Source organism: Zea mays, chromosome 3, assembly GCF_902167145.1.
Source record: "Zea mays cultivar B73 chromosome 3, Zm-B73-REFERENCE-NAM-5.0, whole genome shotgun sequence".
Classification (NCBI taxonomy): Eukaryota; Viridiplantae; Streptophyta; class Magnoliopsida; order Poales; family Poaceae; genus Zea; species Zea mays.
The window spans coordinates 189,437,157-189,448,924 of NC_050098.1; the positions used below are offsets into that span (position 1 = coordinate 189,437,157).

The 11,768-nt window shown below is 49.7% G+C and overlaps 1 protein-coding gene across 1 annotated transcript; it reads left to right on the plus strand.

Annotated features, from left to right (window-relative positions):
• Nucleotides 1-6,853: 6,853 nt before the first annotated feature.
• Nucleotides 6,854-8,371, plus strand: LOC103651061 (Transcription repressor OFP1). Its single transcript, XM_008676658.2, has one exon. It carries the CDS (start codon nucleotides 7,035-7,037, stop codon nucleotides 8,139-8,141), a length of 1,107 nt encoding a protein of 368 aa, XP_008674880.1. The 5' UTR covers nucleotides 6,854-7,034; the 3' UTR covers nucleotides 8,142-8,371.
• Nucleotides 8,372-11,768: the final 3,397 nt, after the last annotated feature.

Genomic DNA, 11,768 nt, shown 5'->3' on the forward strand with positions numbered 1-11,768 from the left:
TACTAACCAAAAGTCTTGTGAAGAGTTTAGCAGGGTGATGACGCAGAAATTCGAGATGTCGATGATGGGCGAGTTGAACTACTTCCTTGGGTTCCAAGTGAAGCAACTCAAGGACGGCACCTTCATCTCCCAAACAAAGTACACGCAAGATCTGCTAAAGCGGTTTGGGATGAAGGACGCCAAGCCCGCAAAGACTCCGATGGGAACCGACGGACACACCGACCTCAACAAAGGAGGTAAGTCCGTTGATCAAAAAGCATACCGGTCCATGATAGGTTCTTTGCTTTATTTATGTGCTAGTAGACCGGATATTATGCTTAGTGTATGCATGTGTGCTAGATTTCAATCTGATCCTAAGGAGTGTCACTTAGTGGCGGTGAAGCGAATTCTGAGATATTTAGTTGCTACGCCTTGCTTCGGGCTCTGGTATCCAAAGGGGTCTACCTTTGACTTGATTGGATACTCAGACTCCGACTATGCTGGATGTAAGGTCGATAGGAAGAGCACATCGGGGACGTGCCAATTCTTAGGAAGGTCCCTGGTGTCATGGAACTCTAAGAAACAAACTTCTGTTGCCCTATCCACCGCTGAGGCCGAGTATGTTGCCGCAGGACAGTGTTGCGCGCAACTACTTTGGATGAGGCAAACCCTGAGGGACTTTGGCTACAATCTGAGCAAAGTCCCACTCCTATGTGATAATGAGAGTGCTATCCGCATGGCGGAAAATCCTGTTGAGCACAGCCGCACAAAGCACATAGACATCCGGCATCACTTTCTGAGAGACCACCAGCAAAAGGGAGATATCGAAGTGTTTCATGTTAGCACCGAGAACCAGCTAGCCGATATCTTTACCAAGCCTCTAGATGAGAAGACCTTTTGCAGGCTGCGTAGTGAGCTAAATGTCTTAGATTCGCGGAACTTGGATTGAATTGTAGCATACATGTGTTTATGCCTTTGATCATGTTCATTCTGCATTTTGTTGCTTGTTGTGGTGCTCAAGTTGTACAAACCCTCCCCGGACCTCACAAGTCCGTTGCAAAGTGATGCACATGTTTAGGGGGAGATGCGTTACAACTTGACCCTTTGAGACTAACCATATGCTTGAGTTTGCTTGATTTAGTCTCAAAGGAGAATTGAAAAGGAAAAGGTGGACTTGGACCATGAAAGACTTCCACTGCACTCCGATGAGAGGGTAACTAATTCCAAGTTCATCTCATGAACTCTTATTGCCATTTGCTCTTAATTGAAGATTTTGGTGAGGCAATGGGATTAAAGGGCCAAAGTTGATTCCGTTTTGGTGCTTGATGCCAAAGGGGGAGAAAATAAAGGCCAAAGCAATAAATGGATCAGCTACCACTTGAGAGATTTTGAAAATAGTAGAATAGAGCTTTCGGTTTGTTCAAAACTCTTGCATTGTCTCTTTCGTCAAAAGTTGGCTTCTTGTGGGGAGAAGTAGTGATTATGGGAAAAAGGGGGAGTTTTTGAAATCTTTGATCAATCTCTTTTGGAATAACTCTCTTTATACTTCAACATGTGTGTTTGACTTAGAGATAGAGATTTAAGTTTGACTTGCAAAAACAAACCAAGTGGTGGCAAAGGATGATCCATATATGCCAAAATTAAATCAAAATGAATCTGAGTTTTATTTGAAATGATTTTGCACTTGTTCTAGTTGCTTTATGTTGTGTTGGCATAAATCACCAAAAAGGGGGAGATTGAAAGGGAAATGTGCCCTTGGGCCATTTCTAAGTATTTTGGTGATTGAGTGCAAACACAAGTGCTTAAATGTGAATCTATGCCCATGGATGAACAAAGTGCAAATCACAAGTAAAGGTATGTTTCTAAGCCTTAGTACATTGATTTTGTGTACTAATATACTTGTCTAAATGTTAGAAACAGAGAGAAGAAGAAAAGAAAAGAGATGGAAAAAGACTTGGCTGTGTACAGCCAAGACTCAGCTCGGTCTGGCACACCGGACTGTCCGGTGGTGCACCGGACAGTGTCCGGTGCGCCAGGCTGACTCGGCCTGAGGACGCCGCTCTCGGGAATTTGCCGACGGCGTACGGCTAAAATTCACCGGACTGTCCGGTGTGCACCGGACTGTCCGGTGGGCCAACGGTCGGCCGCGCGATCTGCGCGAGACACGTGGCCGAGCCAACGGTCGGAAGGGGGCACCGGACATGTCCGGTGCGCCAACGGCTCCCAAATCTGCAACGGTCGGCAGCGCTGTTTAAGGAAAGAAATCGGGCACCGGACAGTGTCCGGTGTGCACCGGACTGTCCGGTGCACCCGACGACAGAAGGCAAAGATGGCCTTCCAGATTTGCTCTCAACGGCTCCTAGCTGTCTTGGGGCTATAAATGGGACCCCTAGGCGCATGGAGGAGCACACCAAGCATTCCTACAACATTCCTAAGCACCAAGACATCGATCTCGCGCATTCGTTTCATTGTCATAGCATATAGAGCTCTTGTGGAGTTGTGAACTCTTTGAGTTGTGTTGCGAGCTCTTGTTGCTACTTGTGTGCGTGTTGTTGCTCTGATCTTTTGAAGTCTTGTGTGCGTTGCTCATTCCACCCTTGCTCTGTGTTTCTTTGTGAACTTCAATTGTAAGGGCGAGAGGCTCCAAGTTGTGGAGATTCCTCGCGAACGGGATTGAGAAAAAGCAAGCAAAACACCGTGGTATTCAAGTGGGTCTTTGGACCGCTTGAGAAGGGTTGATTGCAACCCTCGTCCGTTGGGACGCCACAACGTGGAGTAGGCAAGCGTTGGTCTTGGCCGAACCACGGGATAATCCACTGTGTCATCTCTGTGATTGATCTCTTGTGGTATTGCGTTGTTGAGACTCCTTTATAGTCACTTGGCAATTATTGTGCTAACACTTAACAAGTTTTTGTGGCTATAAGTTTAAGTTTCACAGGATCACCTATTCACCCCCCCTCTAGGTGCTCTCAATGACGGGGAGGGCAACCTATTGGACGAGAAGCCCATAGATGCTATCGAAGTGGAAAAAAGAAAAAAGATAGCAGTGGTAAGAAACAAGGTAGAAGAATTGATTCAAAGAGCAAAGAGTTCAAATGATGCCATGGATTTATTAGTTTCAAGTGTGCTAAACATAGATGGTTCTTTGGGCAATATTGTACCTAGCACAGTGACACCTGCACAAGAAGAATATGAGAATTTTGTTGGATGCAAAATTCCAAAAGAAATACATATACATCCGCCAAATGATGTTCGATCGAAGGGAAGGAGTAAAAGAATCAAGAGGGCTAAAGAACTACCGAAGCCTCACAAAGGAAAGAATGCGAAGAATTTGATGAAAGAACCACTTCAATAGTTTAATTTGGTGCTGTTATGCTCTGCTAGTTTGTACTCTGTTCTGGATGTAAGCTGAATCATAGCTTCTAAATTTTAGCTGTACTCTGCTCTGAATTTTAGGTGAAAAATTTACGGTGGCATTTGGTTCACTGTTTCATTTGGTATATGCTGCCAGACTTGATGTGCTGAAATGGGGATGCATCTTTATTTTTTATTCTTTTAGTTTTCCTCAAGTTGGCTTAACGTATGAGCAACAGAGTATAGTGGAATATATCATCTCACTATTAGGGAATGTACAGATATCTACATTGATTCTTGAATGTCTGACCCTTTTGCTGCATGCTAGGCATTCAACGTTCTGCAAAGACATGGTGTTAATGTCCAGATGATCTGACAAAGGGGCGTCCAATGTGTGGACTCCCTCACACAAAACATAAAAACAAGTTTTTTATGCGATTTTCAGAGGGTGCAGTATACTGATTCTGTATTCATGCTGAATATTTCCTTGTAGCCAATGACAGTGAGGCAAAATAGCATGTACAAGCCCTCCATTCAGCGTTCTTTGAGAATGTCTTCTTGTCGGAGGTGATGCGCCTGGCTTCCTCTGGACGATGGTGACGGCTGTGGGGATTCGGCGTTCAGCGAGGGTGGTGGCAGAGGCTGACGAGGACGGAGGCGGCGGCTGGGCCGGCGTCCACGCTGCTAGTAGGGTCGTCTACCCGTCGCGCGTCCATGGCGTTAAGAAGCTCCATCAAGCCACCACGGTTAGGGCATGCCGGTGGCGGCGGCGCCATGTTGCAGTGTCCTCGGGCCCGGCGATGAGCAGGTGGCGGCGACAGGTGTAGGCTCTAGCGGCGACGAGAACAGCGTTCGGCGAGGGCAGCTGCAGACTGGAACGATGTCGGCGTCGACTCCAATGGTGGCTTCGTGGTCCTTCTACGAGAAGCCAATGAGTCTGGTCTGTTTGCCGTTTGGGGAAGAAGGAGAGCGTGGGGTTTTTGCAAGAAACAATCCACATCACATGACAGGCTGCGGGGGGTTAAGTGTTAAAGTAGCGGTGACCATCGGATCGTGGTTGGAGGGACAGGATGGGAGATGTGCATATGTGCACAGCCGTAGGCATGTGCATAAGATACGCTGCCAAAGATGAAGGGTCCCAAAGATGAACGGGAGATGAATCGGAGGCGGAGGCCGAGGCCTCGCTGCTGTGGCGCCGTTGTCAATTGTCATTGAATAGCTGTCCCGGAGTCTGCGCCTGCACGTTCCGCTCGTTCGACGTCGTCGTCACCGGCTCTACCGCGTCGGCGCGGCGCCCCCCCAAAGTTTCCCGCTCGGCTTTATAGGCCTCGCACGTGTGAGGTCAATGCCTACTTACTCGGCCAGGAATTGTCCTCTCGCCGTCTACGAGTCTACTAGTAGCTAGTACCAGTACATATTGGTATACACGAGTACGGCCGGGTGCTATCTCAATAGCACGTAGTACGCGTGCCATCAGGTGTTCCTTCGTTCACTTCGACAAGGACTAGTCAGTCGTGTCTTTGCTGGCGCTGGCTAGCTTAACTTTTCCATCGGTTTGTTTCTGGTGCCAGGGCGAGACGTAGCATGCATGGTTCCTAGTAGATCTTGTAACGGTACTTGGATGGATAAAATCTCGATCTCTACCCACCGTACCGTTGGTCCCGGCGGCACATTTCAAAGACCCAGGTTCGAGGCTCTGCGTCTCGTTACAAACGCACCACCTAGAAAACGATTGGAACGACACGTTTACGACATGTAATTATTGGACCGGTTTTCCAACTATACTCCGTAGGTGACACCTAATTAAGATTGGATGACAATACAACCTTGAGACACTAGCTAGATCGGATCATATATAAATACCGTTAAGAACGAGTGTGTCTCTTTATTTATTTATTTATTTATTTATTTTAATTATGACCTCTTATACATGCCTTTATTGTAATTCCCATGACACGGCCTCATATGCGTATATATATGTATCGCAGCAGCAGCAGCAGGTATTAGGTCCACATCACATCACCAGTCGGGACTAAAGGACAACGGCTCCGGCGGACGTACGCCATGCTCCAGGCGGCGCTGTCCTGTCCCCCCGGACATGCATGATCGCATGTACGTTCCTAATTGCTGGGTCAGGACACGCTAATCTCGTGACGAAAACAGGGCCAACAGCAACAAGTGGTGCGTATACATACTGTACCGTCGTGATGTCCCTGGCAGCCCTCATCGTCAACGGGCATGCCGAATCTTGAGGCCGCCTGCCGACCAGTGAGCGCGCGGCACCGTGCGCTTAGTTAGAAGCCCCGGGAAAGATGGCACGGGGGAGCTTAAACTAATGGCGTCTTTGCCGTCGCGTAATGCGATTAAATAAAAGCCCATCCATCGGCCGTGGGGACATCTTGGCAGCAGGAGTATATTGGACGTGCGGGAAGGTGCCGGGTGCGCGATGCTGCCGCGGCCGCTCACCGCAACGCCCGACAGACAGCCCCGGGTAAAAATAAAATAATCTCGCGCGGCCGCGTACGTGCTGCCCCCGGCCGGCGACGGCGGGCTGATGCTTGTGGTTTTCCTAGCCGACGCTTTTTTTCTCTCTCTCTCTCTCTCTCCCAGATCAAAGCACTATAAGCATGCAGTCGCGAATCGATCGCTTCTCGCTGACAGTGTGGTCCTGCCTGCCGAAACGTTACCCAGCACACGCGGGGACGGAAAGGCTGCGGATCACGTCAGGCGCCCGTGCTTACATGACAAGCCAAGGAACAGAGATTGCACTTGCACAGCAAGTTTTGACCAAGCGCCCGACAGACAGCAAGGCTTATAGATTTCGATTATCAACGTGAACCTTCTCCAGGGTACCTCATACAAAACGTACTAGTACACAAGTACTACCGATCGATCATTATATTGCACGAGCACAGCTGCGCGGCCGAACTGCCTACTGTTGCACTGCCGGTGGCATCGCAGGCGATGGGAAGCGACGACTCCCGGACAAGAGCATCCTGACTGAATGAAAGCCGGATGGGGAGGTCAAGGCACAGGAACAAGGCTGCCATTCCTACGATCTATAATATATCCTACGACGTCCGTGCAGGCCCATCTCCCTCCGCTCCGACCAACAATCTCTGCGCCCGCCATCCCCCTATCCCTGCAAAGCCTTTCACGTCGGCAGATCGATCGTTTTCACATAAAGAATAGTCGTGTAGTACATACAGATACACAGTACAATTGCGATTTCATCTCCGTAGCACGAGCGACGTCCAGGCGAAGGAGATGATGTGCCTGCGTCGCGGTTTCGGACGTGAGCCCCCCCCTTCTGAGTTCTGATGAAGAGATGAGCGATGACCCACCCCCCTTGTCTCCGGGACGAGGTCCGTCTCAGCCCTCCGGGTGGCTTTACCGCGCGTCGTCCGTTTCCGGTGTGGGGGCCCACGCCGCATAGAGGGAGGGATGGGGAGGAACGGGAGAGAGGCGACGCGCGAGCGCGAGGACAAAAGCCGCCTCGCGTCCCCTCCTCTCCTCACGCTCTCCCCCCCACCACACTAGTGCAGTGCGCGCCATTTTCCGCGTTCCTGCTCTGCCTCCTCGCCTCGTCCTCATCTCCCGCCCCGCGCCTCTGCTCTGCTCCTCGTACAGAGCAAGCTTAACTAAAGCTCGAGCCACCAAAGAGAAAGCACAGCAGCGCACGCATTCCTCCCGCAGGAGCCATGGGGCCGCGCCACAAGTTCCGGCTGTCAGACATGATCCCGAACGCGTGGTTCTTCAAGCTCCGGGACATGCGCGCGCGGGGCGGGGGCGGCGCCGCGGCCAGCCCCCGCGTGGCCGCGCACGCCGCGTCGCGCACGCCCCCGACCACGCCGAGGCACGGCCACGGAGCGCCCGCCGCCGCCGCCGCCGCTCCGTGGCTCCCGCACAGGGCGTCCCACTACTACACGCCGCGGGCGGGGGACCTCGTCCTGGGCTCGCCGCTGCGCCCCAAGGCCTCCGACACGCGCTTCCCGCCGCTGCAGCTGTCGCCGCCGCGCCGGTCCAGGCGCCGCCACCGGAGGCGGTCCGCCGTCAAGCTGCCGCCACCACCCTCGGCCAGCAGCAGCGGCGGCGTGGCGTCCTCGCCGGCCTCCACCGCCTGCCGCTGCGGCCGCCGGCCCGAGCTCGTGGTGGCCGAGGCGCCCGATACCCCGCCGTGCCGCCGTGACGTCTTTGTCGGTTACAGCAGCGACGACGACGAATACGTGAAGAAACCGACGGCTGCCGTCCGCGCCCACGACAAGCTCTACGCCCAAGTGATCACCTCCGCCACGGACATCGTCATCGACCTGCGGACCAAAAGGAGGCCCGAAAAGACGCTCCCGCCGATCATGACCAAGACCAGACCGGCGAAGCCCGACGTATTCCGGCTCGAGGACAAGCACGTCGACGTCCTCGCACACGCGGCCCGACGAGCCTCACCTGTCCCCGAACAGGGCAAGCTCAGACCGAGGCGGTCCGTGTCGTCGGCGCGCCGCCTGAAAACGCGCGCGAACACTCCGCGCTTAGCATCGTCCATGAAGTGCAAGTCGCCCACGACGGCCACGCCGCCGACCAAGCCGCCGCCTCTGGCTGAGAGCTTCGCGGTGGTCAAGTCGTCGCGGGACCCGAGGCGGGACTTCCGGGAGTCCATGGAGGAGATGATCGTCGAGAACGGGATCCGCACCGCCACCGACCTCGAGGACCTCCTCGCGTGCTACCTGGCCCTCAACGCCGCCGAGTACCACGACCTCATCGTCGAGGTGTTCGAGCATATCTGGGTCACACTCTCTGACGCCAAGCTGTAGCAGAGCTCATGCAAAATGCAACCGCACTCTTGCGTGGTCAAGTAAACGAAACCAAGCGTGGTGGTTGTAACTCGTAGTTACATTCCTGTTAATGGTCCAAAATTAGGTATGCAGATTAGCTGATATTTGCTAATCCTGCGAAACCAATCATATCTAAATCTTTGCTCGCAATAAGGTGAATATGAACAACACACGAAGCAAAGAACGCAAGAACACGTGATTTTATTCAAGGTTCGGTCATATCACCAACGTGCTCTACTTCTCTATTAAGCCTTAATCGCTTTGGGCCTGAACAGACAGGATCATAGACAAAACCACCCGAATCAGCCTGACTAGGAAAATAACTCGGCAAAAACATGTGTTCGGTTAAAACGCTTCAACCCCAACCCATCCCAGTGAACCCCTCACACCAGTGGCGGAGCCAGCTCGCAATGGGAGCCTAGGCAGTAGGCACGACTATTACGGTTGTTTTTAAAGACTTGAATAGAATCAAAAGATAGTGTCTAGGTAGTCTTTCTTTGTTTTCAAGCAAATCGCTGCTCGGAAACACTTGCTCCTCTCGCTAAAATTTGGAAGTTGTCAGTCCCCTTCTAGTCCTCGTGTGCCGCTTCTGCTAGTCCTTGCACGTCGCCGGCTGGTATGGTTATGCAATGGCTGCAACGACAGCAAACAGCGAGGAGCTACAGGCTCAGCTCTCTTCAGATTAACTAGAAGCGCCGCGCTCTTTGAAAGGCCCCGTGCTCTCATTCACCGTGGCCAATGGCGGAGCCCGGGCACGTGCCCAGGCTAGCCGGGTCGAGGCTCCACCACTGCCTCACACCTTAGAGTTTCTTCGCTTCCAATCCATATGGATTGGAGGGGATTGATATGGATTGAAAAAGATATTGACTTAGTAGGGATTGAAACCCCCTCAATCCCACTCAATTAATATGGATTATGGTAGAACCGAACAAGCCCTTATTCTAGAAACAAATCCTCGAGTTTGAGGCGTGGAACCGTCCCTCGACTCCTCGCGCGATGCACCCCATCGCTACACATGACGTCGGCTGCGGCTGCGGATGGGGCGCGACATGGATGTAACCTCCTTCGCAACCGCAACATACCCTTCTTCACAGCGTGATATCTGCGAGGGGTAGTTCCAATGGGGATAGAGACAATGGCTTCGAGCATTCTACGTCCATTCTCTCCTAGAGACATTCTCTATGGTAATCATGCCTCGTCTTATTCATTTCATAGGCTGATCAAGAACTGGGTTCTTGGTACTATCTTCTACGGTTCTTGGTTCGTATATGATACGTGGACCGTGGTGTTCCTGATCTTGTGTTTGCTACTTCTTGATTAAGATCGCTGCTATCAAAACTCCCGAAGCGAAGGAAGTAGGAGGCTCTTTCAGCAGTTAGTTGATGGTGCAGTTACTGCCACGAAAAGGGCGTCTATTACAGAGACCTCAAGGAGAAATTGTCCCAAGTTTGATAAACTATTTGATCATTTGGACTAGTTTAGGCTGAGCTATATAGCAAATGTTTGAAAAGCGACAATCTCAAATAGGTTTGAGAAGTGGATGGTGGTTGTGGGGATAGATTTCAAGTCCTTTTTTGGATTTTTCATGGTTAAATTTGTGGCTCTTGTTGTTTGATGATTTAAGTGCCCTCAATGCACCTTTTCACGGCATGAGGTACTAAAAATTGTTTGCTTGTGGTGTAGCGCTTCTCTATATTATGAACAAATTTTTTTTATTTGTATTAATACATAAAACAAATTCGATAAATTTTCAACTTTTTTGTTGTAGGAAGCAAATAATACATAAAACAATTTATGCAACATTTTATTCTTATTTATAATAATGTGCTTTATAACATAAGAAAAGATCAACATTAAATTTTATATATATCTATTTTAAAATATTAAATGTGTCATAACAGTTCGAATTACCACTTTCATCCCTCCAGCGGGAGCCCTCTTTGATGTTTCAACATGAATATTGGGATCTATTTAGTAGGGAGTGTACCACACATGCTTGGTGTCTTTCGCAAACTAGGTTTGAGAGACAACCTCAATCATATTCATAATGAAAGGCACATGAACACAACCCTTGTATGCGAACCATGAAGCATGAATTATTTCTTGCTAAATAATATCAAAGACATTGATCATGCCCTGCCTACTGGGCTTCATGAAGAATTAGAGGACTTTACTTTAATCATCAGGACCTCCTCCGAAGATTGTTGCCCCAAAGGGTACCCTAACCTCTCAGCAAAGTTCTGCGTCTCAGCTCGGCACTCATCGTCTTGCCGGCTGAGTAATGGATCACATACCGATCACTTTTGATGCTCAACTGCTCTGAAGGACCTTCTCTTGTAGGTACGTTCTCCGTTGTTGTCACCTTCGGCTCATCAGCTGCCATAGCCTCTTTACCCTTATTCGTAGCTGCTTTCTGATGGGTTTCCATTTTCTACGCGAGAATTGTTGTAGCTTTGGAGTTTTCCCCCACAATTATTGAGGTGCTTGCACCTGTCTCTTCATCCGTCACATTTACAATTGCTCCATGCAAGTTAGCTCCTCTGGTGTTGCCAATGCTGTCACGACTTCTTTTCCCGAAGCCCCTAAATCAGCCTTCGCTTCGCCATCCTCTATATCATCAAAGAAGAAGGCACTAATTACAGGAACTATCCGTTCACTCTATGGAATATCAGTTGTAGCCCATAAATCTTGGAGTTGGTGTTTGCTTTGTTTCTGTATCCATTTTTGCTAGAGGGGTCTCATCAAGTATCGGTAGCTCGACGACCTCCTTTGCTCCACGGCTCTCCTAAAAAATTAAGTAGACCGTTTAAGACGAAGGTCGTGATTTCAATACAAGAATAAGCATTCTCGAAAAAGAAACGCTCCCTAATATTTGGTAGTTCAAAAGGCTCAACATATGACTTGATCTCAATAACAACCACTCGCGCCTCGAAATCCTTCTATGTTTTAGCAGTGGAGACTTTTCACCACTTGGACACAACCTTCACCTTCTCTTGTTTTCTCTTATTCCCTCCACCCTAACTTATACGAGGGTAGTCAGGGAAGACAAACCATATGGCACAAAAAACGTGGTTCATATATATGACATTTCTTCGATCCTTCGTTGTTGTGGTCAGTGCTTCGTCCTCCTTGTTTTTGAAGTTTCCAAGAACTTCATTGCATTTGTTCTCAACAACCTCGAGCCATTTGTAGCATGGCTCCACAAAAACAGTCTAAAACTTATATGTATATCTCAATCTAATAAGGTCAGGTTTATTTTCCGAAGGAATGATATCCTTTAGCTCTGGCATAGACCATTCAGCCTTCAGGGGCCAAGTATTGAATGTCAAATGTTCCTAGATGAGATCTCGACTCCCAACATGAATATAGGCAGTGTTGAAGGTAGCCAGAGCTTCAAAATCCATATAGCAAAGTGGCCTCTTGAGCCTGAAGGCAAGCTTAATAGGCTTCTGAATTAAACCTTTCACATCCTCCTTTTTCTTTCAAGTCGACCTTCACACAGAACCATTCCTTCGTTACTGCTTTGGCCATTTGCTACGATAGACAAGAGCTAGAAATCGAGCCTCTTTTCGGTAAAAAAGTTATAACAAACAAAGTTATTATGGA

Bases quoted from the DNA above. Each gene is read 5' to 3' on its own strand.
- LOC103651061 (XM_008676658.2), top strand. From the start codon at position 7,035: ATGGGGCCGCGCCACAAGTTCCGGCTGTCAGACATGATCCCGAACGCG.